This window comes from Oncorhynchus mykiss, chromosome 5, assembly GCF_013265735.2.
Source record: "Oncorhynchus mykiss isolate Arlee chromosome 5, USDA_OmykA_1.1, whole genome shotgun sequence".
NCBI classification, from domain to species: Eukaryota; Metazoa; Chordata; class Actinopteri; order Salmoniformes; family Salmonidae; genus Oncorhynchus; species Oncorhynchus mykiss.
Genome location: NC_048569.1, coordinates 89586827 through 89610610, shown reverse-complemented (window position 1 = coordinate 89610610; position 23784 = coordinate 89586827). Strand labels below are relative to the sequence as shown.

General features: G+C 44.1%; 1 protein-coding gene across 2 annotated transcripts in view; it reads left to right on the top strand.

Annotated features, from left to right (window-relative positions):
- The first annotated feature begins 1959 nt into the window (after positions 1 to 1959).
- The window catches only part of pde4dip (phosphodiesterase 4D interacting protein), a 142481-nt gene continuing 120656 nt past the window's right edge, over positions 1960 to 23784 (top strand). The window contains exons 1-2 of one of the 2 annotated variants that reach the window (XM_036978715.1): positions 1960 to 2129; positions 23306 to 23358. In XM_036978715.1, the coding sequence (XP_036834610.1) occupies positions 2092 to 2129; positions 23306 to 23358 (91 nt within the window). In that variant the 5' untranslated portion in view covers positions 1960 to 2091. Of the gene's footprint in view, positions 2130 to 17866; positions 18414 to 23305; positions 23359 to 23784 lie in introns of those variants that run through there. The other variant, XM_036978716.1, reaches the window with a different exon arrangement.

Here is a 23784-nt window from a genome sequence, read left to right as displayed (position 1 = left end):
AGACCTGGCGTCCCTCTAAACTTTCAGCTCATACAAGGAGAAGACTGATCAGAGATGCAGCCAAGAGGCCCATGATCACTCTGGATGAACTGCAGAGATCTACAGCTGAGGTGGGAGACTCTGTCCATAGGACAACAATCAGTCGTATATTGCACAAATCTGGCTTTTATGGAAGAGTGGCAAGAAGAAAGACATTTCTTAAAGATATCCATAAAAAGTGTTGTTTAAAGTTTGCCACAAGCCACCTGGGAGACACACCAAACATGTGGAAGAAGGTGCTCTGGTCAGATGAAACCAAAATTGAACTTTTTGGCAACAATGCAAAACGTTATGTTTGGCGTAAAAGCAACACAGCTGAACACACCATCCCCACTGTCAAACATGGTGGTGGCAGCATCCTGGTTTGGGCCTGCTTTTCTTCAGCAGGGACAGGGAATATGGTTAAAATTGATGGGAAGATGGATGGAGCCAAATACAGGACCATTCTGGAAGAAAACCTGATGGAGTCTGCAAAAGACCTGAGACTGGGAAGGAGATTTGTCTTCCAACAAGACAATGATCCAAAACATAAAGCAAAATCTACAATGGAATGGTTCAAAAATAAACATATCCAGGTGTTAGAATGGCCAAGTCAAAGTCCAGACCTGAATCCAATCGAGAATCTGTGGAAAGAACTGAAAACTGCTGTTCACAAATGCTCTCCATCCAACCTCACTGAGCTCGAGCTGTTTTGCAAGGAGGAATGGGAAAAAATGTCAGTCTCTCGATGTGCAAAACTGATAGAGACATACCCCAAGCGACTTACAGCTGTAATCGCAGCAAAAGGTGGCGCTACAAAGTATTAACTTAAGGGGGCTGAATAATTTTGCACGCCCAATTTGTCAGTTTTTGATTTGTTAAAAAAGTTTGAAATCTCCAATAAATTTCGTTCCACTTCATGATTGTGTCCCACTTGTTGTTGATTCTTCACAAAAAAATACAGTTTTATATCTTTATGTTTGAAGCCTGAAATGTGGCAAAAGGTCGCAAAGTTCAAGGGGGCTGAATACTTTCGCAAGGCACTGTATTTTTATGTATATATTCTTCATCCGTTTACACTTGTGTGTATAAGGTAGTTGTTGTGGAATTGTTAGGTTAGATTACTCGTTGGTTATAACTGCATTGTCGGAACTAGAAGCACAACCGTTTCGCTACACTCACATTAACATCTTCTAACCATGTGTATGTGACAAATAAAATAAGATTTGATTTGACCAACTCGTATTTACGACTTGACAACTGGTAATTACCACCTTCCCACTTGATTATGAACGCAGCATAAGTTCCCATATGCAGATGGCTGACCAACTGACCTGGTTCCTGTGCAATGGTACTTCCTCTGTGGTGTATTTCCTGTAGACTACAATTAATACGATATAAACCCCACATTCAAATCCGCTCCCGGCCTCCACACACAACCGACTGTACATATTGGTGTTGCCTTCAGTCCCTGACATTACTGATGCAGTGCATTCTGTGAATGCAAGGGCAGGCATAGGAACACTGAGCAGAGCATGAATAAGCATATAGACTCAAATGAACTCAAATGAACTAGGAAGCCATACATCAGACCTAGTCCTACTCCAATATAAAAGACCACAGCCTACTGTTATTATAGCGCTTCATTTCAATATAGTGTTAAGTAATATTTGAACAACCATCTGATTATGTTTACTCTCTCGTGGATGTGCTGTGCCATGCGCGCAGTGATGCTCACTGGTGGGTGAATGGTGCTCTTGGGGCCTCAGCGTGAGTTTCGGCTTCCTTTGATATCCTTTGATTCCTTTGACAGCGGAGAAGGAGCGCATCGGATGCGTGCGAAATCAGACGGCATTTTTTGGGACGGTGGGGGTGGGTGGGGGTGGGGGCTCTGGCAGCTACCTAATAATGACAACAACATGAGAGCATCAGCCAGGCGCGTTTGAACAACATTTCGCAGACTCCGAGAAGTATTCGGGATCTTTCTCAGAGAGATTCAGGCTAACGGATTGACGGTTGGATGATAATAACGGATTTCGGCGAGGGGCTAGGATTCCCCAGTGATAAATCAGTATGGATTGGACAGTATCAGAAGACAGTATTTTTGAAAGGTATGTAAGGCGATATTTGTCACATGTTCTTGATGATTCAAATTATCAGAGCCACCCCATGCATTTAAGTAATCTCTGAGTGCATTGCAATTGTTTTCCTTCATGCTAAAATTTGCTTTTGAACATAATACATTTTGCACTGAAAATATGCAGAACAATAATGTTATCCTAATATATCAACAGTACATAGAGGATTGTGTCTCTGTGGTGGGCATATTATTTGGAAGCTCTACTACAGTATGTTGAGTGTTTCCTGGTGGAATTATTGACGTTTTAAAAGCAATGTGTTAAATTGACAGCTACAATCTATCTATGAACATAGTTTTCAGTCATTACATTCCTTGTTTTAATCTAAAAGGGTAGCCTGCACTGGAGATATTCAAAAGAATATATGTTGCATTCATTTACATCATAAGATGCTGTAGGTGATTCATCAACATGATTATGAGTGGCCTCTCAGCAATAGCACAAAATAAAACACATTGGGCTGAAACACTCAGGTCATCCTGTACTAGTGGTGTAATGTGTATTCAGTGGTCACTAGAGGAGTTTTAGGAACAGGGGTACTGTCTGTTTGTCCTGGCCATTAGATCGCTGATGTATTTGGACCTGGTCTGGCTCTCTACCAGCTAATCTCTGAACCCAGAAAAAAATGCATGCTGGCTGGACAGCTTTACCAGCCACAGGATGTTGCTGATGGGAGGGCGACTCATAATGAAGGCTGGAAAGATGTGAATTTGATAGCAATTCACTCATTCCGCTCCAGACATTATCAATAGCGCGCCCTCACCTATTAAGGTGCCACCAACCTCCTGTGCTACCAGCCTATCTACTGCATGCTTCGCTTATCCTTAAAGATGCCATAGAGCCTTTATAGTAGGGCCTATATGTGATAACTGTCATCATGATTAAGATGGACAAAAGAACACAGACACTGTACACAGGAACTCTGCCTAGAAGGCCAGCATCCCAGAGTCGCCTCTTCACTGTTGACGTTGAGGCTGGTGTTTTGCGGGTACTATTTAATGAAGCTGCCAGTTGAGGACTTGTGAGGCGTCTGTTTCTCAAACTAGACACTCTAATGTACTTGTCCTCTTGATCAGTTGTTCACCAGGGCTTCCCACCCCTCTTTCTATTCTGGTTAAAACCAGTTTGAGCTGTTCTGTGAAGGGAGTAGTACACAGCGTTGTACGAGATCTTCAGTTTCTTGGCAATTTCTCGCACGGAATAGCCGTCATTTCTGAGAACAAGAATAGACGGACGAGTTTCAGAAGAAAGTCCTTTGTTTCGGTCCATTTTGAGCCTGTAATCGAATCCACAAATGCTGATGCTGCAGATACTCAACTAGTCTAAAGAAGGCTCCAATGCTTCCAAGATGGCATAGCAGTCAGACTTCCTTTGTCCTCGTCCTGTCGTGTCCCGTGTATATATATATTTACATCCTTCTTCGCATATCTTTTATATATTTTCTTTTACAAAAACTCTACTTCAAAACACTCTCCTGCAACCAGCCTCACCAATTTAAAAAATAATCATAATTATTTACCTCAAAACTGAAATCCACAATAGAAGCTAACCAGAAGCTAACCAGAAGCTAACCAGAAGCTACCAGAAGCTAACCAGAAGCTAGCCAGAAGCTAGCCAAAAGCTAATCAGGAGCTAACCAGGAGCTAACCAGGAGCTAGCCAGAAGCTAGCCAGTTTACTGGCTAACGTTAGTATTTAGCTAACCACGGTTGATGGTCATCAGCTATCCTTTAGCTCAAAAAGCTATCGCCAGTTTTGTACAACGCGACTCAGACCAGAATATACCGGACCTATTTTTCTCTCCATATCCCCGGATTTCAACCGAAAGCTCTGAACATTTACACCTGTATCTCGCAGCTAGCTAGCTGCTATCCGTGTGACTATTGGTTTACGTCGGTCCCGGAGCAAACTTCAATTACTCCGGAGCTAGCCAGCTGAAGAGTTCCATCAACCAATCCTGGGCTACAATCACCTATCCGGACCCGTTTTACTGCCGATGCGGAGCCCCACCGGGCCTTCACGACTGGACTACCAACGTTATCTGCACGAGAGAGTTATCCAACTGGCTCCTCCGTCGCGACATTACCTGAACGGCCATCTGCGGCCCGCTAATCGTTAGCTGTCTTATCGGCTGCTATCTGAATAGGTCTCTCGGACAATTTTTCTAGGGTTCTATAACTATATCTATTTTGCCAATTGAATTGATCCCGTCTACCACACGGAATTCCACTAATCAACTAACGGAAACGCACAAAGTGGCTAAAAACAGAACACCGTCCTACGCTAGCTTGTTATCGATGACCTGGCTAGCTGTCTGAAGCGCCGTGACCCCAACCAACCTCACTACTAACTGGACCCTTACGATCACTTGACTAAGCATGCCTCTCCTTAATGTCAATATGAATTGTCCATTGCTGTTCTGGTTAGTGTTTATTGGCTTATTTCACTGTAGAGCCTCTAGCCTTGCTCATTATACCTTATCCAACCTTTCAGTTCCACCACCCACACATGCGATGACATCACCAGGTTTCAATGATGTTTCTAGAGACAATATCTCTCTCATCATCACTCAATACCTAGGTTTACCTCCACTGTATTCACATCCTACCATACCTTTGTCTCTACATTAAACCTTGAAGCTACAGTGCCTTGCGAAAGTATTCGGCCCCCTTGAACTTTGCGACCTTTTGCCACATTTCAGGCTTCAAACATAAAGATATAAAACTGTATTTTTTTGTGACGAATCAACAACAAGTGGGACACAATCATGAAGTGGAACGAAATTTATTGGAGATTTCAAACTTTTTTAACAAATCAAAAACTGAAAAATTGGTCGTGCAAAATTATTCAGCCCCCTTAAGTTAATACTTTGTAGCGCCACCTTTTGCTGCGATTACAGCTGTAAGTTGCTTGGGGTATGTCTCTATCAGTTTTGCACATCGAGAGACTGACATTTTTTCCCATTCCTCCTTGCAAAACAGCTCGAGCTCAGTGAGGTTGGATGGAGAGCATTTGTGAACAGCAGTTTTCAGTTCTTTCCACAGATTCTCGATTGGATTCAGGTCTGGACTTTGACTTGGCCATTCTAACACCTGGATATGTTTATTTTTGAACCATTCCATTGTAGATTTTGCTTTATGTTTTGGATCATTGTCTTGTTGGAAGACAAATCTCCGTCCCAGTCTCAGGTCTTTTGCAGACTCCATCAGGTTTTCTTCCAGAATGGTCCTGTATTTGGCTCCATCCATCTTCCCATCAATTTTAACCATCTTCCCTGTCCCTGCTGAAGAAAATCAGGCCCAAACCATGATGCTGCCACCACCATGTTTGACAGTGGGGATGGTGTGTTCAGGGTGATGAGCTGTGTTGCTTTTACGCCAAACATAACGTTTTACATTTTTGCCAAAAAGTTCAATTTTGGTTTCATCTGACCAGAGCACCTTCTTCCACATGTTTGGTGTGTCTCCCAGGTGGCTTGTGGCAAACTTTAAACGACACTTTTTATGGATATCTTTAAGAAATGGCTTTCTTCTTGCCACTCTTCCATAAAGGCCAGATTTGTGCAATATACGACTGATTGTTGTCCTATGGACAGAGTCTCCCACCTCAGCTGTAGATCTCTGCAGTTCATCCAGAGTGATCATGGGCCTCTTGGCTGCATCTCTGATCAGTCTTCTCCTTGTATGAGCTGAAAGTTTAGAGGGACGGCCAGGTCTTGGTAGATTTGCAGTGGTCTGATACTCCTTCCATTTCAATATTATCGCTTGCACAGTGCTCCTTGGGATGTTTAAAGCTTGGGAAATCTTTTTGTATCCAAATCCGGCTTTAAACTTCTTCACAACAGTATCTCGGACCTGCCTGGTGTGTTCCTTGTTCTTCATGATGCTCTCTGTGCTTTTAACGGACCTCTGAGACTACCACAGTGCAGGTGCATTTATACGGAGACTTGATTACACACAGGTGGATTGTATTTATCATCATTAGTCATTTAGGTCAACATTGGATCATTCAGAGATCCTCACTGAACTTCTGGAGAGAGTTTGCTGCACTGAAAGTAAAGGGGCTGAATAATTTTGCACGCCCAATTTTTCAGTTTTTGATTTGTTAAAAAAGTTTGAAATATCCAATAAATGTCGTTCCACTTCATGATTATGTCCCACTTGTTGTTGATTCTTCACAAAAAAATACAGTTTTATATCTTTATGTTTGAAGCCTGAAATGTGGCAAAAGGTCGCAAAGTTCAAGGGGGCCGAATACTTTCGCAAGGCACTGTATTTTATCGTCCCCAGAAACCTCCTTTTACTCTCTGTTCCGGACGTTCTAAATGACCAATTCTCATAGCTTTTAGCCGTACCCTTATCCTACTCCTCCTCTGTTCCTCTGGTGATATAGAGGTGAATCCAGGCCCTGCAGTGCCTAGCTCCACACCTATTCCAGACCTTTTCCAGCCATAATAGCCTTGGTTTCATGCATGTTAACATTAGAAGCCTCCTCCCTAAGCTTGTTTTATTCACTGCTTTAGCACACTCTGCCAACCCGGATGTTCTAGCCGTGTCTGAATCCTGGCTTAGGAAGACCACCAAAAATTCTGAAATCTCCATTCCGAACTACAACATTTTCAGACAAGATAGAACGGCCAAAGGGGGCGGTGTTGCAATCTACTGCAGAGATAGCCTGCAGAGTTCTGTCCTCCTATCCAGGTCTGTACCCAAACAATTTGAACTTCTACTTTTAAAAATCCACCTCTCTAAAAACAAGTCTTTCACTGTTGCCACCTGCTATAGACCACCCTCTGCCCCCAGCTGTGCTCTGGACACCATATGTGAACTGATTGCCCCCCATCTATCTTCAGAGCTTGTGCTGCTAGGCGACCTAAACTGGAACATGCTTAACACCCCAGCCATTCTACAATCTAAGCTTGATGCCCTCAATCTCACACAAATTATCAATGAACCTACCAGGTACCACACCAAAGCCATAAACACGGGCACCCTCATAGAAATCATCCTAACCAACTTGCCCTCTAAATACACCTCTGCTGTTTTCAACCAAGATTTCAGCGATCACTGCCTCATTGCCTGCATCCGTAATAGGTCAGCGGTCAAACGACCTCCACTCATCACTGTCAAACGCTCCCTGAAACACTTCAGCTAGCAGGCCTTTCTAATCGACCTGGCCGGGGTATCCTGGAAGGACATTGACCTCATCACGTCAGTAGAGGATGCCTGTTTTTTTTTTTTAAATGCCTTCCTCACTATCTTAAATAAGCATGCCCCATTCAAGAAATTTAGAACCAGGAACAGGTATAGCCCCTGGTTCTCTCCAGACCTGACTGCCCTTAACCAACACAAAAACATCCTATGGCGTTCTGCATTAGCATCAAACAGCCCCCGTGATATGCAACTTTTCAGGGAAGCTAGAAACCAATACACACATGCAGTTAGAAAAGCCAAGGCTAGCTTTTTCAAGCAGAAATTTGCTTCCTGCAACACAAACTCAAAAAAGTTATGGGACACTGTAAAGTCCCAGTAAAGAATAAGAACACCTCCTCCCAGCTTCCCACTGCACTGAGGATAGGTAACACTGTCACACTATAATTGAGAATTTCAATAAGCATTTTTCTACGGCTGGCCATGCTTTCCACCTGGCTACCCCTACCCCGGTCAATGGCACTGCACCCCCCACAGCAACTCGCCCAAGCCTTCCCCATTTCTCCTTCTCCCAAATCCAGTCAGCTGGCGTTCTGAAAGAGCTGCAAAATCTGGACCCCTACAAATCAGCCGGGCTAGACAATCTGGACCCTTTCTTTCTAAAATGATCTGTCAAAATTGTTGCAACCCCTATTACTAGCCTGTTCAACCTCTCTTTCGAGTCGTCTGAGATTCCCAAAGATTGAAAAGCAGCTGCGGTCATCCCCCTCTTCAAAGGGGGGGACACTCTTGACCCAAACGGCTACAGACCTATATCTATCCTACCCTGCCTTTCTAAGGTCTTTGAACGCCAAGTCAACAAACAGATTACCAACCATTTCGAATCCCACCATACCTTCTCCGCTATGCAATCTGGTTTCACAGCTGGTCATGGCTGCACCTCAGCCACGCTCAAGGTCCTAAACGATATCTTAACCACCATTGATAAGAAACAATACTGTGCAGCCGTATTCATTGACCTGGCCAAGGCTTTCGACTCTGTCAATCACCATATTCTTATCGGCAGACTCAGTAACTTCATTTTTCCTAATGACTGCCTTGCCTGGTTCACCAACTACTTTGCAGACAGAGTTCAGTGTGTCAAATCGGAGGGCATGTTGTCCGGTCCTCTGGCAGTCTCTATGGGGGTGCCACAGGGTTCAATTCTCGGGCCGACTCTTTTCTTTGTATATATCAATGATGTTGCTTTTGCTGCGGGCGATTCCCTGATCCACCTCTGAGCAGACGACACCATTCTATATACTACTGGCCCTTCCTTTGATACTGTGCTATCTAACCTCCAAACAAGCTTCAATGCCATACAACACTCCTTCCGTGGCCTCCAACTGCTCTTAAATGCTAGTAAAACCAAATGCATGCTTTTCAAACGTTCGCTGCCTGCACCCGCACGCCCGACTAGCATCACCACCCTGGATGGTTCCGACCTAGAATATGTGGACATCTATAAGTACTTAGGTGTCTGGCTAGACTGTAAACTCTCCTTCCAGACTCATATCAAACAACTCCAATCTAAAATCAAATCTATAGTCAGCTTTCTATTTCGCAACAAAGCCTCCTTCACTCACGGCGCCAAACTTACCCTAGTAAAACTGACTATCCTACCGATCCTCGACTTTGGCGATGTCATCTACAAAATAGCTTCCAATACTCTACTCAGCAAACTGGATGCAGTTTATCACAGTGCCATCCATTTTGTTACTAAAGCACCTTATACCACCCACCACTGCGACCTGTATGCTCTAGTCTGATGGCCCTCGCTACATATTCGTCGCCAGACCCACTGGCTCCAGGTCATCTACAAGTCCATGCTAGGTAAAGCTCCGCCTTATCTCAGTTCACTGGTCATGATGGCAACACCCACCCGTAGCACGCGCTCCAGCAGGTGTATCTCACTGATCATCCCTAAAGCCAACACCTCATTTGGCCTCCTTTCCTTCCAGTTCTCTGCTGCCTGTGACTGGAACAAATTGCAAAAATCGCTGAAGTTGGAGACTTTTATCTCCCTCACCAACTTTAAACATCTGCTATCTGAGCAGCTAACCGATCGCTGCAGCTGTACATAGTCCACCCAATTTACCTACCTTATCCCCATTCTGTTTTATTTATTTACTTTTCTGCTCTTTTGCACACCAGTATCTCTACCTGCACATGACCATCTGATCTTTTATCACTCCAGTGTTAATCTGCTAAATTATAATTATTCGCCTACCTCCTCATGCCTTTTGCACACAATGTATATAGACTCTCTTTTCTTCTTTTTTTTCTACTGTGTTATTGACTTGTTTATTGTTTACTCCATGTGTAACTCTGTGTTGTTGTCTGTTCACACTGCTATGCTTTATCTTGGCCTACCTGGTTAAATAAAGGTGAAATAAAAAATAAAATACAAATGTTTGGCAGCATGCGTGAAGGAGGCTTTGTTGCGAAATATGAAGCCAATTCTAGATTTAGCTTTGGATTGGTGATGTTTGATGTGAGTCTGGAAGGAGAGTTTACAGGATGCAAATTTCTGCTTGAAAAAGCTGGCCTTTGCTTTCCTGACTGACTGCGTGTTTTGGTTCCTGACTTCCCTGAAAAGTTGCATATCGCGGGGACTATTCGATGCTATTGCAGTCCGCCACAGGATGTTTTTGTGCCGGTCGAGGGCAGTCAGTTCTGGAGTGAACCAAGGGCTATATCTGTTCTTAGTTCTGCATTTTTTGAACGGAGCATGCTTATCTAAGATGGTGAGGAAGTTACTCTTAAAGAATGACCAGGCATCCTCAACTAACGGGATGAGGTCAATAACCTTCCAGGATACCCGGGCCAGGTCGATTAGAAAGGCCTGCTCGCAGAAGTGTTTTAGGGAGCGTTTGACAGTGATGAGGGGTGGTTGTTTGACCGCGGACCCGTAGCGGATACAGGCAATGAGGCAGTGATCGCTGAGATCCTGATTGAAGACAGCGGAGGTGTATTTGGAGGGCCAGTTGGTCAGGATAACATCTATGAGGGTGCCCTTGTTTACAGATTTAGGGTTGTACCTGGTGGGTTCCTTGATGATTTGTGTGAGATTGAGGGCATCTAGCTTAGATTGTAGGACTGCCGGGGTGTTAAGCATATCCCAATTTAGATCACCTAACAGAACAAACTCTGAAGCTAGATGGGGGGCGATCAATTCACAAATGGTGTCCAGGGCACAGCTGGGAGCTGAGGGGGGTCGGTTGCAGGCGGCAACAATGAGAGACTTATTTCTGGAGAGATTCATTTTTAAAATTAGAAGTTCGAACTGTTTGGGTATGGACCTGGAAAGTATGACATTACTTTGCAGGCTATCTCTGCAGTAGACTGCAACTCCTCCCCCTCTATCTTGACAGAAAATGTTATAGTTGCGTATGGAAATCTCAGAATTTTTGGTGGCCTTCCTAAGCCAGGATTCAGACACGGCAAGGACATCAGGGTTGAAGAGTATGCTAAAGCAGTGAGTAAAACAAACTTAGGGAGGCTTCTTAGGCTTCTGATGTTGACATGCATGAAACCAAGGCTTTTTCGATCACAGAAGTCAACATACCCTAGTAAAACTCAACATACCCTAGTAAAACTGACCATCCTACCGATCATTTTGTAAATGACCATCCTACCGATCATCATTTACAAAATAGCCTCCAATACCCTACTCAATGAATTGGATACAGTCTATCACAGTGCCATCCGTTTTGTCACCAAAGCCCCATATACTACACACCACTGCGACCTGTACGCTCTCGTTGGCTGGCCCTCGCTTCGTACTCATCGCCAAACCCACTGGCTCCAGGTCATCTACAAGACCCTGCTAGGAAAAGTCCCCCCTTATCTCAGCTCGCTGGTCACCATAGTATCACCCACCTGTAGCACGCGCTCCAGTAGGTATATCTCTCTGGTCACCCCCAAAACCAATTCTTCCTTTGGCCGCCTCTTCTTCCAGTTCTCTGCTGCCAATGACTGGAACGAACTGCAAAAATCTCTGAAACTGGAAACACTTATCTCCCTCACTAGCTTTAAGCACCAACTGTCAGAGCAGCTCACAGATTACTGCACCTGTACATAGCCCATCTATAATTTAGCCCAAACAACTACCTCTCCCCCTACTGTATTTATTTATTTTGCTCCTTTGCACCACATTATTTCTATCTCTACTTTGCACATTCTTCCACTGCAAATCAACCATTCCAGTGTTTTACTTGCTATATTGTATTTACTTCGCCACCATGGCCTTTTTTGCCTTTACCTCCCTTATCTCACCTCATTTGCTCACATCGTATATAGACTTGTTTCTACTGTATTATTGACTGTATGTTTGTTTTACTCCATGTGTAACTCTGTGTTGTTGTTCGTGTCGAACTGCTTTGCTTTATCTCGGACAGGTCGCAGTTGTAAATGAGAACTTGTTCTCAACTTGCCTACCTGGTTAAATAAAGGTGAAATATCTATATTTTTTAAAAGGCCAGTTTTATTGCTTCTGTAACCAGACCAACAGATTTCAGCTGTGCTAAAATAATTGCAAAAGGGTTTTCTAATGATCAATTAGCCTTTTAAAATTATAAACTTGGATTAGCTCCTGTGTGCCATTGGAACACAGGAGTGATGGTTGCTCATAATGGGCCTCTGTATGCCTATGTAGATATTCCATTTAAAAAATCAGCCATTTCCAGCTACAATAGTCATTTATAACATTAACAATGTCTACACTGTATTTCTGATCAATTTGATGTTATTTTAATGGACAATAAATGTGCTTTTTTTTCAAAAACAAAGGCATTTCTAAGTGACCCCAAACGTTTGAACGGTAGTGATTGTACAGTACCAGTCTAAAGTTTGGACACACCTACTGTACTCATTCAAGTATTTTTCTTTTCTTTTTTAAATTTGCTAAATTGTAGAATAATAGTGAATGTCACGCCCTGGTCGAGATATTTTGTGTTTATCTTCATTTATTTGGTCAGGCCAGGGTGTGGCATGGGTTTTTGTATGTGGTGTGTTTTGTCCTGGGGTTTTGTTAGGTATTGGGTTTGTGGTTTAGTGGGGTTCTCTAGCAAAGTCTATGGCTGTCTGAATTGGTTCTCAATCAGAGGCAGGTGTTTATCGTTGTCTCTGATTGGGAGCCATATTTAGTCAGCCATATTCTTTGAGTGTTTCGTGGGTGATTGTTCATGTCACCGTGTTTGTTTGCACAAGATAGGCTGTTTCGGTTTTCACGTTATGTTTATTGTTTTTGTATAGTTCGTGTTTTTGTCTTCATTAAAGATGTATCGAACAAACCACGCTGCATTTTGGTCCGATCCTTGCTACACCTCCTCGTCTGAGGAAGAGATAGAAGAAAGCCGTTACAGTGAAGACATCCAAACTATGAAATACACATATGTAATCATGTAGTAACCAAAAAAGTGTTAATTAAGTCAAAATATATTTTAGATTTAAGATTCTTCAAAGTAGGCACCCTTTGCCTTGATAAAACCCTTAAATACTTATTCAACTTAGTGGTACAGCAATAGAAATGGCCACACTTGTATTTTGACAGCTGGCTAATATTGAGGCAAACCTTGTTGTACACTTGCTGTCATCATATTGAGCTTACCCATGACAGCTGTATGGAGCTCCACACATTGAAAGTGTTAAAGGCTCTCATTAACATCTTGTCAAAACCTGACAGTTAATTAGACAGTAGGCTGGTGCAACGTCAATCAATCAAGCGCATTTATAAAGCCTTTTTTTTACATCAGCAGTAGTTACAAAGTACAGAGAACCAGCTTAAAATCCCAATGTGCAAGCAAGCAGATGTAGAAGTACAGTGGCTAGGAAAAACTACTTAGAAAGGCAGGAACCCAGGAAGAAACCTAGAGAGGAACTAGTCTCTGAGGGGTGGCCAGTCCTAATCTGCTGTGCTGGGTGGAGATTATAAGAGTACATGGCCATTAAAGCCAGCTCGTTCTTGAAGATGTTCAAATGTTCATAGATGACCAACAGGGTCAAATAATAATCACAGTGGTTATAGAGGGTGCAACAGGTCAGCACCTCAGAAGTAAATGTCAGTTGACTTTTCATAGCTGAGCATTCAGAGGTCGAGACAGCAGGTGTGGGAGGGAGAGAGAGAGGGAGAGACAGATGGTCAAACAGCAGGTCCAGGACAATGTAACAAGTCCATTGAACAGGTTAAGGTTCCATAGCAGCAGGTAGAACAGCAGAAACTGAATCAGCAGCACGACCAGGTGGACTTGGGACGGGGACAGCCCGTCTAGTCAAGATTCTAGCAGCCGTATTTAGCACTAACTGAAGTTTATTTAGTACTTTATCCGGGTAGTAGAGCATTGCTGTAGTATAATCTTGAAGTGACAAAAGCATGGATTAGCTTTTCTGCATAATTATTTGACTAAAAGTTTCAGATTTTTTGCAATGTTACTAAGATGGATAAAAGCTACTCTTGAAACAGTCTTGATATGCTCGTCAAAAGAGAGATCATGGTCCAGAGTAACGCCAAGGTCCTTCACAGTTTTATTTGAGACGACTGTACAACCATCGAGATTCATTGTCAGATCCACTGATCTCTTTGTTTCTTGGGACCTAGAACTAGCATCTCTCTTTTGTCCGAGTTTAAAAGTCAAACATTTGCCTCCATCCACAGGATTCTGGGAAGGCCGTGTGTTGTCTGCGTAGCAGTGAAAGTTGGCATGGTGTTTCAGAATGACATCACCAAGAGGTGAATATATAGTGAAAACAATATGGTGAAAACAATATTGGTCCTAACACGGAAACGTGAGAAACCCAGAAACCATTGATTTGACAGAGGAAAAACCATCCACAGAGACAAACTGATATCTTTCCGACAGATAAGATCTTAAACAGGCCGGAACTTGTCCTCGTAGACCAATTAGGGTTTCCAATCTCTCCAAAAGATTGTGGTGATCGATGGTGTCGAAAATGTCACTAAGGTCTAGGAGCAACGAGGACAGATGCAGAGCCTTGGTCTGACGCCATTAAAAGGTAATTTACCACCTTCACGAGTGCTGTCTCAGTGCTATGATGGGGTCTAAAACCAGACTGGAGCGTTTTGTATACATTATTTGTCTTTAGGAAGGCAACAGATTCTTACATTGGGGGGGGGGGGGGTGAGAGATACATTTTCCGGGTCAAGGTTTGGCTTTTTCAAGAGAGGCTTTATTACAGGCACTTTTAGTGAGTTTGGTACACATCCGGAAGATATGGAGATGTTTATTATGTTCAACATGGAAGGGCCATGCACAGGAAGTAGCTATTTCAGTAGTTTAGTTGGAATAGGGTCTAGTAAGCAAATGTAAGTTTTAGAGGCCATGACTATTTTCGTGAATGTGTTGAGAGATACAGGATTTTTTTTTTTATGGAGTGCCTCCATTGATCCGAGGTCCTGTCAGTCATATCGTCCTCTAAAAACACAGAGAAGGTACCAGCATAACAGGCTTAGCTTTAGCTGTTTCTAATCATCAGGCTCTACACTAGAGAGCCATCGCCTGTCTGGCTTCATTCACTACAGACGGCCAGACTGAACTGAACTCAGAGAGGCATATTATCTACTCTCCTCAGACCAGAGAAGTGTGTGTGTGTGTGTGTGTGTGTGTGTGTGTGTGTGTGTGTGTGTGTGTGTGTGTGTGTGTGTGTGTGTGTGTGTGTGTGTGTGTGTGTTGCATCTAACAATGCTATATGACAATGGTATTGGTATGGTACTGTGCAGCACATAGAAATGGAATGATATAGAATATAATGTCATTATATTTCTATGGTCCAGACCAGAGCCATATATAGAATAGTAGTGTGGCTTTGCTCCAGACTGTCGTTTTCCATGACAGTGCCTCTCTGAGTCCACACAGCTTAGTTTCTAGAAGAGGAAGTTGTTCTTTTTCTGGAACCTTTTGGTGACTCAAGGTTTTCTGTCTGTCAGTGGGCTGCTGTCATAGCAGCTGGTTCAGGGCAGCTGTTTAAACACAGTAGGGGAGATGATGAGGGAAGGAAAGGGGGAGAGAGGGTAAGGGAGAGAGGGGGAGGAGGTGGAAAGCACTAGAAAGGTTGCAGTATCGTCAGAAAGACACCTTGCTCTCACTCTTTCTTTCCTGCTCTCTCTCTCTCTCTCTGTCTTTCTCTCTGTCTCCCTTTGTCTCTCCCTTTGTCTCTCTCTTTGTCTTTCTCTACCACTCTCTCTCACTCTCTCTCTCCCTCTCACTCTCCCTCTCTGTCTCTCCCTCTCCCTCTCTCTCCCTCCCTCTCTCTCCCTCTCTCTCCCTCCCTCTCTCTCCCTCGCTCGCTCCCTCCCTCTCTCTCTCTCTCTCTCTCTCTCTCTCTCTCTCTCTTTGTCTCTCTCTTTGTCTTTCTCTAGCACGCTCTCTCACTCTCTCTCTCCCTCTCACTCTCCCTCTCTCTCTCCCTTCCTCTCCCCCTCTCTCCCTCTCTCTCTCTCTCCCTCCCTCCCTCTCTCTCCATCTCTCTTTCTCTCCCTTCCTCTCTCTTCCTCTCTCTCTGTCCACAGATCAGTGCAGTGACCAATCATGTTTTTAGTGGTCTTTCACACCTTCCCTCTTGGCCAGAACTGATGTGGTTTTGATGAGTTTTCTCAGAGACACATGGTCAGCAGAAACACCTCAGACAGGGAGTGGAACCAAGATTGGGATGAAATTAATAGTTGATGAAAAATCTGTTGATGTGCACTTGAGCAAAGCCCTTAACCCTAATTGCTCCATGGCCACCGCTGATAATGGCTGACTCTAGCCGTAACCCCTCTCGCCGAGGGTGTCTCCGGAAGTCCTCCCACCAAGTTATTATTAGTAGTATAATTATTATTATTATAGTGAGTTGTTTTGATTGTTATGTAACGTGGTAACAGCACAAAAACACTTAAACCCCAATATGTTTCTTCTTCTTCACTGTACATACCTGCAGTGCTGCAGGGGCATAGCTATCTGGAGCCTGCCGAGCCTGCAGGCTAGAACCTCCTCTCATCCCCTGTTTTGTTCCACACTAAACTGGTTAGACGTGTGGAATGAGACATTTATGTGAGTTAGAGTGTTCAGACGCCTCAGAGAGGAGGGTGAGAGAGTGGGATGGGTTGGAAGAGGAGGGTGAGAGAGCGGGATGGGCGTGGGAGAGGAGGGCGAGAGAGGGATGGGCGTGGGAGAGGAGGGCGAGAGAGGGATGGGTTGGAAGAGGAGGGTGAGAGAGAGGGATGGGGGTGGGAGAGGAGGGCGAGAGAGGGATGGGTGTGGGAGAGGAGGGCAAGAAAGGGATGGGCGTGGGAGAGGAGTGTGAGAGAGAGGGATGGGGTGGGAGAGGAGGGTGAGAGAGAGGGATGGGGTGGGAGAGGAGGGCGAGAGAGGGATGGGGGTGGGAGAGGAGGGCGAGAGAGGGATGGGGGTGGGAGAGGAGGGCGAGAGAGGGATGGGTGTGGGAGAAGAGTGTGAGAGAGAGGGATGGGCGTGGGAGAGGAGTGTGAGAGAGAGGGATGGGGTGGGAGAGGAGGGCGAGAGAGAGGGATGGGCGTGGGAGAGGAGTGTGAGAGAGAGGGATGGGGTGGGAGAGGAGTGTGAGAGAGAGGGATGGGCGTGGGAGAGGAGGGCGAGAGAGGGATGGACGTGGGAGAGGAGGGCGAGAGAGGGATGGACGTGGGAGAGGAGTGTGAGAGAGAGGGATGGGGTGGGAGAGGAGGGCGAGAAAGAGGGATGGGTGTGGGAGAGGAGGGCGAGAGAGAGGGATGGGGGTGGGAGGGCGAGAGAGAGGGATGGGAGAGGAGGGAGAGTATGTGTGTATGACAGAGATAGAATAATCAATAATATCTATAATCTAACCTGACTGCCAAGTCCTTTCTGGCTCCTACAGAGAGTGGACATGAGAACGTCTACATCTGGTACTTCAGGGATGTGGGAGGGACTTCTGAAAACAGAGTGGTATTTCAAAAGCTCTCTGACTCTCTGACTCATTCATACCTTCAAACAGTTTTTCTCCTCTGTACAGCTACTCCATCACCACACCCTAATGTTTTGATCAAACATTTCCATGGAATGGCATTCACCCTCTGATGTATTTGTCTTCTTTCCGTCTTCTTCGTGTGCTTAGAGACAATCATAGCTTTGTGTCTGTGATAAAAGACATGAGGCCAACAATACATTGGTGGTTTTTCCATCAGTATTATCTAAGGTTTCTATAGTGATAGGTTTCTATAGTGATAGGTTTCTACAGTGATGGTTTCTATAGTGATAGGTTTCTATAGTGATAGGTTTCTATAGTGATAGGTTTCTACAGTGATGGTTTCTATAGAGCAACCCCGGTGATCTGTGTGTGCATGACTTGCTGTGAGAAATCCAGCGATCACTGTTTTCTGTTGAAGAAGAGATAATATCATGATTACCTGTTGCCTGCAAGCCTGTCTGAACCTGTCTGTCACACACACACACACACACACACACACACACACACACACACACACACACACACACACACACACACACACACACACACACACACACACTGAAGTGCCTGTTTCTTGGGGTGTGTGTTGGAACAGATCTGTCTTTCATGCTGAAGCGCACACACACACTCTCTCCCTCTTCCTCCCTCTCTCTCTAAGTCTGTGTGTACCTTTGCTCCTGTGCTGTTTACCACTACTCCTCCCAGTATGTGTGTGTATGTGTGTGTGTGTGTGTGTGTGTATGTGTGCGTAAAAAGGACCTCTGTGTTTGGCTGGAACCCTGTCTCTCTCTGGCCGGCCTGCCACGTCAAATGACAGGCTGTAGCCCTGTGTCCTCAGGGATCTGTGAGGCCAAACTGCCTGTCTCTAGTCTCTATCCTTTGGACTGGAACAGGACTGAGGAGGACCTTACTGAGCTCAACTGAACTGAAGTGACCTTTGAGGAGATACTACCAGTCTGGAGGGAGATGATGGCAACCCCTGCAGTTTGAGTCCTCTGCTTAGGAAACCCCTTTGTGTTTTTTGAGTCAGTTTTATTTGTATGAACCGTGACCGGTTGGTTGGTTGATTGGTTCGGACTGGAGATGAGTGGATTTCTGTACAGGGGCAGGTAAGGTAACGATGCTGCCAACGATATACAGTGAAGCTTAAACTTTTAATTTGTCTCTGTACTTTGAATTTGAGATAAAATGTTTGATATGAGGCGATAGTATTCAAGGGTATTTTCATACATGTCTGTTTTACCCTTTAGAAATTAATGCATTTCATTTATAGTCCCACCATTTTAAGGTGTCAGAAGTATTTGGACAAATTATTTTATAGTGTATTACATTTAGTCAGAAGTTTAGTATTTTGTACAAAATTCATCAATTGTGTTACTCTCCAAACTTGTTGGGTGCATTTGCAGTTGGTTTTGGTTGTGTTTTGGATGATGTTGTACCCAATAGAAACTGAATGGTCAATTATGTATTGTGTCATTTTGGAGTCCATTTTATTGTAAATAAGAATAGGGTTTTATGATCTTTGTTCCTTTGTAACCTTCTCACTGATCATTATTCATGATTATCCATAATCATGGTTAAATCTACATGAATGCTGAAGTGTTCAGAAACATCTTCTATTCTCTTATTTACAATAAAAGGGACTCCACAATGACACAATACATGATTTACCACTCATCTCTAGTGGAAACAACATCATCCGAAACACAACTTAAACAAACTGCAAATACATCCAACAAGTTCGTAGTCACACGCTTGATGTAGTCAATTGTGTGCTAGGAATATGGGACCAAACACTAAACTTTTGACTACTTTACTACACTACAAGTAAATTTTTTTCCCAAATACTTATGAAGTCATTAAACGGTGGGGACTAGAGACATGTACATGTAGTTACTTCATTCCTAAACAGTAAAACAGATATCAATGAAAATGCCCTCCAATAAAAGATGACATTCTGTACTGTCGCCTCATAGAAAACATTTGATATCAAATCCAAAAGGCTGGCATATAGAGCCGAATTAAAGGTTTTATCTTCACTGTCCAAATAAATAAGTAAGGGAGTGTACATGTGGACTAAACAGAGTCATGTGTAGTTAACTGTGATGTTTAGGAAAACTATTCATTTTGACATTTTGTCCTTGAGCGGTTTGGTGATGTATTTTTTATATAGAAAACTTTGTGTTGTTGAGTTAATATAAAGACAAAGGTTATCACACTATATTAATCAATGTAATCACTCACATGGGAGACACACAGTCAGATCAAATCATCAGGTTTATTGGATCATCAGCCAGATCAGTGATTGGATGATTCGTTTTATCTACCTGGAAGGTTTGTTTCTAGAAGGACTCTGTTTGATAACAAATAGAAACATTTGTGGCAACAATACAAAAAGAAAGATACTATTTACAGTACTTGGTGTAATCATAATGAAATTATTGAAGTGTGTTATTTTCATCATGTTTGATGGCTCAGACTTCCCTGATGGCCCCCAGGGCAGTTGCTGATGAGTCAGGCCTTTTTACACTCTGGGAAGTCCTGCTGTTGTTGTTGTCGTGGTAACGGCCTGGTGGTCTGTCTGAATGGACATAGGGCTTATTCTAGAACACACACATGCTCATATGCTGTGTATACAAGCATAGTTCCAGAGGGTTCCCCTGTCCTGTCTCTCCCCACAGTGCTATATCATAGTTCCAGAGGGTTCCCGTGTCCTGTCTCTCTCCACAGTGCTATATCATAGTTCCAGAGGGTTCCCCTGTCCTGTCTCTCTCTACAGTGCTATATCATAGTTCCAGAGGGTTCCCCTGTCCTGTCTCTCTCTACAGTGCTATATCATAGTTCCAGAGGGTTTCCCTGTCCTGTCTCTCTCCACAGTGCTATATCATAGTTCCAGAGGGTTCCCCTGTCCTGTCTCTCTCCACAGTGCTATATCATAGTTCCAGAGGGTTCCCCTGTCCTGTCTCTCTCTACAGTGCTATATCATAGTTCCAGAGGGTTCCCCTGTCCTGTCTCTCTCCACGGTGCTATATCATAGTTCCAGAGGGTTCCCCTGTCCTGTCTCTCTCCACGGTGCTATATCATAGTTCCAGAGGGTTCCCGTGTCCTGTCTCTCTCCACGGTGCTATATCATAGTTCCAGAGGGTTCCCCTGTCCTGTCTCTCTCCACGGTGCTATATCATAGTTCCAGAGGGTTCCCGTGTCCTGTCTCTCTCCACGGTGCTATATCATAGTTCCAGAGGGTTCCCCTGTCCTGTCTCTCTCCACGGTGCTATATCATAGTTCCAGAGGGTTCCCCTGTCCTGTCTCTCTCCACGGTGCTATATCATAGTTCCAGAGGGTTCCCCTGTCCTGTCTCTCTCCACGGTGCTATATCATAGTTCCAGAGGGTTCCCCTGTCCTGTCTCTCTCCACGGTGCTATATCATAGTTCCAGAGGGTTCCCCTGTCCTGTCTCTCTCCACGGTGCTATATCATAGTTCCAGAGGGTTCCCTTGTCCTGTCTCTCTCCACAGTGCTATATCATAGTTCCAGAGGGTTCCCCTGTCCACATTGCTATATATCGAGAGAGAGAGAGAGAGACAGAGTACGGGCCATTCTGCCCTGTCGTGATCTGGGCCTGGGCTAGATGGTCGCTGTGGTCATTCTGCCCAGGGCCTAGCAGTTCCATTCCTCTGGGTGGGGGAGACCATATGCCCAAGGCTGGGTGGTGTATAACATCTATAATGAAGCCCCACTCCAACTATAGCGATGTCACCCCCCTGCTGTTCTAAAAGAATGGACAGGGCCCATTACTGGTATCAGCCTCTAGTGATGTCATCCACTGTTACTGGTATCAGCCTCTAGTGATGTCATCCACTGTTACTGGTATCAGCCTTTAGTGATGTCATCCACTGTTTCTGGTATCAGCCTCTAGTGATGTCATCCACTGTTTCTGGTATCAGCCTCTAGTGATGTCATCCACTGTTACTGGTATCAGCCTCTAGTGATGTCTTCCACTGTTTCTGGTATCAGCCTCTAGTGATGTCATCCACTGTTACTGGTATCAGCCTCTAGTGATGTCATCCACTGTTACTGGTATCATCCTCTAGTGATGTCTTCCACTGTTTCTGGTATCAGCCTCTAGTGATGTCATCCACTGTTACTGGTATCAGCCTTTAGTGATGTCATCCACTGTGTCCATGTGATCCTTACTCACTCAGAGTGTTGTTGTTTACAAGCCTCTTCACTCAGTTAAAGGATTGTTTACAACCTAATGTGTGGCCATGCTCTTGTGTTTGACCAAATGATCCCTGTAGAATATCCTATGAGCACTGGTGTTTCTGTGAGATGTTCTGTCAACACGTTGACAGCTCTGATATCTCTGATAGCTATGATATCTCTGACAGCTCTGATAGCTATGATAGCTCTGATAGCTCTGATAGCTATGATATCGCTGACAGCTCTGATAGCTCTGATAGCTATGATATCGCTGACAGCTCTGATAGCTATGATTTTTCTGATATCTTTGACAGCTCTGATAGCTATGATAGCTCTGATATCTCTGAAAGCTCTGATAGCTATGATATCGCTGACAGCTCTGATATCTCTGATAGCTATGATATCTCTGATAGCTCCTTAACCCTTGCTCCTTTGCACCCCAGTATCTCTACTTGCGCATTTATCTTCTACACATCCACCATTCCAGTGTTTAATTGCTATATTGTAATTACTTCGCCACCATGGCCTATTTATTGCCTTAACTCCCTTATCCTACCACATTTGCATTCACTGTATGTAGATATTTTTTTCTTTTTTCTATTATGTTATTGAGTGTATGTTTGTTTTACTCCATGTGTAACTCTGTGTCGTTGTATGTGTCGAACTGCTGTGCTTTATCTTGGCCAGGTCGCAGTTGAAAATGAGAACTTGTTCTCAACTTGCCTACCTGGTTAAATAAAGGTGTTCTCAACTGGCCTACCTGGTTAAATAAAAGTGTTCTCAACTTGCCTGGTTAAATAAAGGTGTTCTCAACTTGCCGACCTGGTTAAATAAAGGTGTTCTCAACTAGCCTACCTGGTTAAATAAAGGTGAAATAAACACCCTTGTATTTATGAATGTGTGGTTTAGTCAGTATGTGCTTGTATAAAAACACATCAGCCCAGTTTGTTTGGTTGGGTTGCAGTTGCATGTTGACTGGTTTTAACAGGTGCTTTAACCAGAGCCTAATAAAATGTTGTGCTTCTTAGCTATGGCTCTGAGAGCTTTTCAGGACCGTATGACCTGACAAGTCACATCATGTCTTGTGGTCAAGAGATGTGCTCAGGAAAAACTCAGATCCTTAGTTTAAGGCCGGCCCATCATGGAACGTTACCTTAGTTACCACCAAAGACAGACTCATAAACAGACAGACTCATAAACAGACAGACAGACAGACAGACAGACAGACAGACAGACACAAACAGATGATGCTTCAGGAGACATAAAGAGACTTGGCATGAGTCCTAAATGGCACCATATTCCCTATATAGTGCACTGGTTAAAAGTAATACACTATAAGTGGAAGAGGGTGCTATTTGGGATGCATCCTGCGTGAATCAGAGGGTCAGGTGATGTGTGGTGGGATTGGATGGATGGAGTGACTTCAGCCTGTCCTGTCTCTGACCACAGTTAGTTTCCAGCACTGCTGTGTGAATAGGAACACTGCGTCTCTAACAGGGCAGTGACAACGTCTCCAGTCCATCGCTCACTGTTCCACATAGTTTAAACTCCATTCATTCAAGCTAATATTTTTGTAATATTTCATAAATAGGGAGTAGGCACAGGACTTGTTCCTGACCACATAACCTGACCAGGAAAAAATGGCTGGCTCTCTACTCAGCTCATACAGTTTTAGCAAACCTCATATGTTTTGTCTGGGAGATTGGGAGTCACACTATTTCCCGGTCTATTGGATGTGCTAACTATGTGAGTTGATGGTAGCCAATGTGTATGTTTGACTTTAAGCCTCTCTCCTGTTTCAGGCACTATGCTGGTGATCGGCAGGCCCAGCCCAAGAATGTAGGACACATGACTGGTGAGTGGGGATTCACACTGACTCTGGCATTTAGCACAATATTTTGAATAGTTAGATTCTCCCACCCTCCCCCTATCTGGTCTCTACGTATATCATTTGTTTTTATCCTGTTCTTCTTCTCCTGTCCTGTTTGATGAAGCACTTCTCACTTTATTATCCTAACCCCTCCCATCAGCCCGTACAAGGACATGTTAAGACCATTCAGCTGTTACTGACTTAACATGTAATGCCTCTGTGTTTGAATGTGCCCCCCCCGGTTCCTGTTCCTGTGTGTTTGAATGTGCCCCCCCGGTTCCTGTTCCTGTGTGTTTGAATGTGCCCCCCCCCCGGTTCTTGTTCCTGTGTGTTTGAATGTGCCCCCCCGGTTCCTGTTCCTGTGTGTTTGAATGTGCCCCCCCGGTTCCTGTTCCTGTGTGTTAGAATGTG